The sequence below is a fragment of the Mustela erminea genome, chromosome 9 (assembly GCF_009829155.1).
Source record: "Mustela erminea isolate mMusErm1 chromosome 9, mMusErm1.Pri, whole genome shotgun sequence".
Lineage (NCBI taxonomy): Eukaryota > Metazoa > Chordata > Mammalia > Carnivora > Mustelidae > Mustela > Mustela erminea.
Genome location: NC_045622.1, coordinates 98,947,829 through 98,955,704, shown reverse-complemented (window position 1 = coordinate 98,955,704; position 7,876 = coordinate 98,947,829). Strand labels below are relative to the sequence as shown.

Here is a 7,876-nt window from a genome sequence, read left to right as displayed (position 1 = left end):
ATAAGGAAGAGTACATCTAGAATACAGGAGATCCATAGGACTACATTTAGTATCACCACACTCTGGGATCAAGGTCAAAGGAAAACTAAAACAATGCAATCCAGGCATAACTTCTAATGACCCAGACATTTGAGGAATGAAGGTTTGTGTCACCCCATCAGCTAAAGAAACACAACCAACTCTCCTGCCTGCTGAAGGCACATTGAATACAGAATGAATAATAGAAGAAAGTAATTATAAATTAATCATGGGACTGTTACAAAAATGAAGATGGTAATTATTTTATTTACTCTTTATATTATGAATGTGTTTATGTGTGTGCATATATATATATATAAAGAAAAAATTTTTTCTTCCCTTTCTTATTACCTTAGCATGAAACTGAAGATACATGAATTTGTGCCATAGCTTTTTTGTATTTTTATTTCCCATCATTGTTTTTAGCTAAGTAAACATCAAGGGGAAAATACAAATCACCCAAAATATTTACCTTGCCTTCTTGTGGAGGTTTTAGTGCATTTTCATTTGCATGCAGGAGAGTTGTATGATGTTAGGTGGAATTATAACTGTGTATAGTCTTTATCTGGAGATTAGGCATGATTTTTGTATATTATACACACACAGAAACAGACACACACACTGTGTGGATAAACAATGGACTGGTTAATTTATTGTGTTAAATTCTCTAGAGCACAGGATGCTCAGATATTGGCTTGACTATTGCTTTTGGTGATGACTAAGATTTTTCTGGATGATATTAACTTTTGTATTGGGAGAGTGAATAAAGTAGATTGCTCTTACTAAAGTGGTTCCTCATACCAAATGAAGGCCTGAAAATTATAAAAGACTAACCTTCTATGAGTCTGAGGGGATTCTCCTGCTTGAGAGCCTGCAAACTCAACCATTAGCTCTACCAGTCTGATGGCCTCCACTCTGGCACAGTAACTCTTCCTGATGTGCAGAGCTCCTGCCCATGAACTGAACTGGGACAACAACTCTTACAGGCTTTTAACAGTTTCTGGTGTTTAGACTCAAAATGGGACATTGACTCTGAAGATTTTGCACTCTTCAGCTTCCATCTAAACAAAACCAAATTCTTTGTAACAGATCATAGTGTGTGTGTGGGTGGGTGGGTGTGTATGTGTATATTCTTAAAGATGTCACATTTTCATGGATCAGGAGACTCAATATTGTTTAGAAATCAGTAATATATGAAACAATACAATTTAAAACAACCCATATCAAAACTCCAATGACAATTTTTGAGCATATAAAAAAAATCAGCTGACAGTTCCATATGGAATTTCAAGAGATCTTTAGTGAAAAGAAAAAAAAAAAAATGAAAAGAAAATGTTGTGGGTCTCACATCTACTGATTTTAAAGCTTATCATAATGTTAAAGTAATGAAAACAGTGTGGTAACGGCATTAAGCCAGGGACCCACAAAAATGGAATAGATTGGGGCCCCTGGGTGGCTCAGCGGGTTAAGGCCTCTGCCTTCAGCCCAGGTCATGATCCCAGGGTCCTGGGATCGAGCCCCACATCGGGCTCTCTGCTCAATGCAGAGCCTGCTTCTCTCTCTCTCTCTCTCTGCCTGCCTCTCTGCCTATTTGTGTTCTCTGTCAAATAAATAAATAAAATCTTTAAAAAAAAAATGGAATAGATTGGAGATCCCAGAAACAAAACATCACCTATATGGTCACCTGATATTCTACAAGGGTGTCAACATTGTCTAATTAGAAAAGGATGTTTTTTTCAACAAATAGTTTGGAAAAACTAGAGATTCATATGCAAAAGAATAAAGGTAGGGCTTAACTTATACCATATACAAAATAAACTCAAAATGAATCAAAACCTAAGTGTAAGAGCTAAAACTGTAAAATATTTGGAAGAAAATATAAATGAATAAAACCTTAAAGACATTATGTTAGGAAATAATTTCTTGCATATGACACACACACACAAAAAAAGCTTACAGAAGAAAAAAAATGAATAAGTTCAAAGTTAAAATCTTCAATGCATAAAAGGCCACAATCCATAGAGTGAAAAGTCAATTCATGGGATTCTTAAACCTCAATATCAACAAAACTCTTGAATAAATATTTATCAAAAAATATATATACAAATTGGCAATGAGCAGATGAGAAAGAACTCAACATCACTAAAGACATATGTGTATACTGCTTATAAGAATGTAATGGTGCAGCCACTGTGAAAGACAGTATGACATTCCAGAAAGTTAACAATACAATGATCAAGTAATCTCTAATTTCCACATCCAGGTATATAACAATAGCATTGGAAGTGAAGATTGGAAGAAATATGTGTACCCTCACGTCCATATCAGCAATAGTCATATTAGCAGAAATAGGTAAGCCACCCAAGTTTCCATTAACATATGAATAAACAAAATGTGGTACACACACAGTGAAATATTATTCAGCATAGAAAAGGAAGGTTCCTGAGTCATGCTACAACAGAAATACACTCGTGACATATTAGGTGAAATAAGCCATTTATGTTTAAAAAACTTCATATTTTATAACAGGTTTATATTAACAGGAAAATGGTGAAAAAGAGATTTCCCACATGCTCTGTGCTCAGCTTCCATCTTACATAGAAGAGTATATTAGTTCACAAGAAAATTAACTTCATAGGAACACATTATTTTTAACTAACAACCATAGTTTATTCAGATTACTTTCACTAATGGCGTTTTTCTTCTCCAGAATCCCATCCAGCATACCACATTAAATTCAGTTGACATATCTTCTTCAGCACCTCCAGACAGTGAGTTTCTTTAGATATTCTCTTATTTATTTCAAGTACAATTAACATACAGCACTTTAATACTTTGATGTATGTACAATAATGATGTGACATTGCTATAGCTAATGCAGTGCACATCACAAGAATTCTGCTCCAGTGTTCTTGTTTTTGGTGAACTTGACTATTTTGAGCAGAACTAGTAAGACATTTTATATAAAAAACTTCACTTGGGATTTAATTGATATTCTACTCAAGATCAGACAGGGTTATGGGTATTAGGAGATAGATCACAGAGGCCAAGTTCCATTTGCATCATATCATGCCAGTGGGTACATACTTTCAATGTGACTCATCATTGTTGATGTTAACCTTGATCTCTAAAGTGAATACTTCCATCCCACTCCACAGTGAGCCTTTTGGATGGAACCTATTTATGTGCACTCTACAAATAAGAGACAGAATTAGCCTACATTCCTTTGAGAGCAGAGTTAACACCAGTATCATTAGGGATTCTTTCATTATGGGAGATTTGTCTATTGATTACTTACTTATTTAAGCTTTTAATATTGTTATGAACTTGTGGATTATTTAAACTATGAGGTACATTTCAATTCAGTGTCATTTATTTTGTTCCTCAATTTTTTCCAGCTTTTGTCACCAGGGGCTCTTCCCATTACTCTTGTGTCCCTTTGCCATATTCTCATCACTGTGTGTGTGTGTGTGTGTGTGTCTGTGTGTGTGTGTGTGTGTGTGTCTGTGTGTGTTTGCACTTCCTTAACCTTCCATCACTCCAAGATGCTCCAGTTCATCTTGTACATTCCCTGCCCAAGACCTAGAATCAGCCATTTGCTTAAGAAATTCTATTTATTTTCTTGGATAATGGTATCAAGAACCATGTCCTGGCCACTAGATCACTAGATAATCACTGTTTTTATTATTTTTTTCTATTTTAGCCAAAAGATGTCCTTTATGGCCCAAATATTCACCTTTAATTTCAAGAAGAGATCACCTTTTTCCCATAACCTGTTAATACTTATTGAGGATTAAGTTCTTTACTACATCTAGCTCAGGATTCTCAATTAAAAAGGAAGAGTGAAAAAAAAAAAGAAAAAAAAGGGAGATTTCAGGGAATTACCTTCCCCAGACTCCTATATTTTGTATCACTCATGTTTAAATACTACTGCAAGAAAGGCAAAGGAAAGCATTTCTCAGTCAACATTGCATGTGAGACTTGATTTCAGAAAGTGTGGGATACATCCAGGTCCAGCTTCTTCAGGCATACGTGTGAGAACCTGAGCTTCAGTGACATCAAATGAGATCAGACCGAATTTTAGAAACACTTTTTTTTTTTCCCTAATTCTCTTTGGAGCAAAGAGTAGCCAAATTTCCTAGAGAAGAAAGGAGGAGAACTGAACATCCTAACCTCATAAACTCTTAACAACACTGCTAAAATTAGTGTTAGAAATTAACATAATTGTGTATCTAACTCACAGAAAATTAATCTGATCAATGCCACAGTGTGCAACTAACACAAAAAAGCCATTTGTGGAATAATAGAAAGTTTAGGGGTTTCTCTAGACATAGATTACAATGGAAACTGAGAAGACTGAATGATAGAAATGCCCAGCAGCTCCTGGTGGAGAGATAAGAATATAGAAATAACATGCATTTGAGTATCCAAGGAAGTGCTCCATGGAGATAATGATTTCACTTGCAATGGAGCAGGCTTCCCTTTTCGGTGGTGAGTATTGGATTGGACTGAAACTATTAGATGGTATCAATAGGAAACTCTCCTAAATCTTTCTTTTGCTTTATCAATTCTTATTAATAAATATGTACTTTTTTCCTAGATGGTAAATTTAGCAGTAAACAGAATAAAATTGTCTCTCTTATGCTGCTCCCTTTGAATGTAAGCCTTTCTTATATCTGTTATGTGAACTATACAAATGTCTCAGTTTGTATCTCTGTTATATAGATAGATAATAGGTCTGGATGGATAGAGTTCGATAGATAGATGATGATAGATGGTTGATAGATGGATAGATAAATGATCAATACAGCATATATCAATAAGTAGTTGGGTGGATAGAAAAATATATATATTTTTAAAATATTTAACTGTTAGAAACCACAGACAAGTTTTTATTCCTGTTTGCCATAGAGTTGGACAAAGAGCCTATCTGGCAAACTCCTACGAGTGCAGGGAAATCATCCCGATTGGCGGTGTGGTTGGGGCATGATGTGGTTAAGAGCCATGAGTCCAGAACTGTCTCTACAGTGACTCACCCTATGACACAGACATTTAAATCTTATGCTGGTCCTAGTAATTTTGCTGTCCCTGCAACCTATGTCAGAAGAGAGGTGTTATGAACCACTAATATACTAAGGTGATTAATAAACCATCTACCAAGAGAAAGTATTTAAAACCTTTATTTTTAATGGGGCATCATTATGATGTTTTTTCAACAAACATAGAGGATATTTTTAAAATGGTAAGTTATCCTTTATACAGTATAATATAAAAAAGAGTAAAATGTTTATGATAGACTGAATTTAAAACTCTAAACTACTAGAAATTATTATGAGTTAAAGTACAGAGAATAAACAGTCAAGATAACAGATTAAAATTAATTTCATAATGGACTGGACCAAATGACTGAATGCTCACATTTAAAATATTGTTTGTTTCTCTCTTGTTCTCTCTCTATCATCTCTATCTCTCTCTTTTAGGTGTCCTTATGGAAAACACTATCAAAAGTTTCTACATCATTCCTTGATAGTTCAGAATACTTACTAGAAGATACTTCAGAACTGAACTACCGGGCTCACATATTCTGAAAGAGCATTATGTAAATCATGCATGAGTTTTCTCCATTTGGCATGAGTTTTCTCCTAATAGATCCTTGCTGTAAAGAGAGACCTTCACTTCAGAAAGAAACCAACTCATATCAATCCCCTAGATTAATGTTTATTATGCCTGAGGAATCACATGCTCTTTTATTATTAATATATTTCATTGTTTCCATAAGCACTCAGGTGAGCAGATTGTGAGTAAATATGATTCCCACCTTATTCAGAAGAAAACAACACAGAAGGTAAGGGATTCAATACTGGTAATTGACACATTCATGATCTTATGGTTTGATCTCCAAATGTAGTAGTCTTCATAATACTTTTTATCTGTGGATTATTTCTAACCTTCCATTTCTCCACTTTGCCTAAAATTATGCAACAAAATAACAGCGTAACTGAGTTCATACTGTTAGGATTGACCCAAAACCCCACGAGACAGAAAATGGTATTTGTAATCTTCTTCATTTTTTATGTGGGAACCGTGGTAGGGAATTTGCTTATTATTGTGACCATCAAGTACAGCCCTACACTTGGGAGCCCCATGTACTTTTTCCTATTTTATTTGTCCCTTGCTGATTCCTGTTTCTCAACGTCGATAGCCCCAAGGCTACTTGTGGATTCACTCTCTGCAAAAAAAATTATAACGTACAATGAGTGCATGACTCAAGTCTTTGCCCTACATTTATTTGGCTGTATGGATGTCTTTGTGCTCATCCTCATGGCTGCTGATCGTTATGTGGCCATCTGCAAGCCCTTACATTACCCAACCATCATGAGACGACAGGTCTGCACCATCCTTATTATTCTTGCATGGATAGGGTCTTTTATCCATTCTATAGCCCAGATTATCCTGGCCTTGAGACTGCCTTTCTGTGGACCCAATTTGATTGATCATTACTGCTGTGATTTGCAACCCTTGTTGCGACTTGCTTGCATGGACACCTATAGGATTAACCTACTATTGGTGTCTAACAGTGGAGCCATCTGCTCCAGTAGTTTTGTGATTCTGATGATCTCATACATTGTAATCTTGCATTCCTTGAGAAATCACAGTGCAGAAGGGAGGAAAAAAGCTCTCTCAACTTGCACTTCTCACATCACAGTAGTTATCTTAACCTTTGTTCCATGTATATTCATATATACACGCCCCCCAACCACTTTCCCCATGGACAAGATGGTGACTGTATTTTATACTATTGGGACCCCTTTTCTCAACCCACTCATCTACACCCTGAGGAATGCAGAAGTGAAAAATGCCATGAGAAAGCTCTGGCATATCAAAATTACCTCAGAAAGCAAAAGATGAATTAAGGACTTGTTTGATTACTTAACCTGTACACATATCATATATGATAGTGTATATCTTGACTTGCTGGATGCACTCTAAGAAGACAACTTATTTCCATACATTTTCTGTACTTCTGTCCTCAAACTTTCTCTAATGCCAGCCTCGTTCTTACTTTATATGAGAGCTCAACTCTGACACTATGGATTATGAAATACTTCTCACATCTCAGTCTACACTCTGGTTTTGTAAAGAGAAAGGTATTTATACAATCACAACTTTTGAAACAATAAACAGGCAGAAAGAAAAAGAAAGAAAGAAGAAAGAAAGAAAAAGGATGAACTTGTTCTCTATGGCTTATAATTCTCTTGTAGCACATTTCAATTAAAGAATCCTGCTTTCCCTTGAGCACATTCAGAACAAAAGAGCTAACTGTGAGTCAAGAAGTTCTTTTCATTATATCATTACTTTTTCTTGAAAAAAGTTTCATCCTGGGCGCCTGGGTGGCTCAGTGGGTTAAGCCGCTGCCTTCGGCTCAGGTCATGATCTCAGGGTCCTGGGATCGAGTCCCACATCGGGCTCTCTGCTCAGCAGGGGGCCTGCTTCCCTTCCTCTCTCTCTGTGATCTCTTCCCTTCCTCTCTCCTACTGTGATCTTTCTCTGTCAAATAAATAAATAAAATCTTTAAAAAAAAAAAAAAAAGAAAAAAGTTTCATCCTAATGAACCAAATGCCAAAGGCTTTTATATATATATTCATATGTATATATGAATATATGTATATATGTAATATATACACATGAATATATTTATTTTTTTCTTATAGAATTGCTTTAATGTTTCCTTTGACTATTAGGATAACAGAGACATTATGTATGGGATTTTCTAAATGTAGTATTACAAAGACCTCATGATATTCAGATAATTTCTATGATTTTTAAATAAGGGCTACAGCAAGAGACTTCTTCAACT

At 35.4% G+C, this 7,876-nt stretch overlaps 1 protein-coding gene across 1 annotated transcript; it reads left to right on the top strand.

Annotated features, from left to right (window-relative positions):
* The first annotated feature begins 5,994 nt into the window (after positions 1–5,994).
* On the top strand, positions 5,995–6,927 carry LOC116598994 (olfactory receptor 4C11-like). The gene has a single exon (XM_032358560.1). The coding sequence runs from the start codon at positions 5,995–5,997 to the stop codon at positions 6,925–6,927; it is 933 nt and encodes a 310-aa protein (XP_032214451.1).
* Positions 6,928–7,876: the final 949 nt, after the last annotated feature.

Bases quoted from the DNA above. Each gene is read 5' to 3' on its own strand.
- LOC116598994 (XM_032358560.1), top strand. From the start codon at position 5,995: ATGCAACAAAATAACAGCGTAACTGAGTTCATACTGTTAGGATTGACC.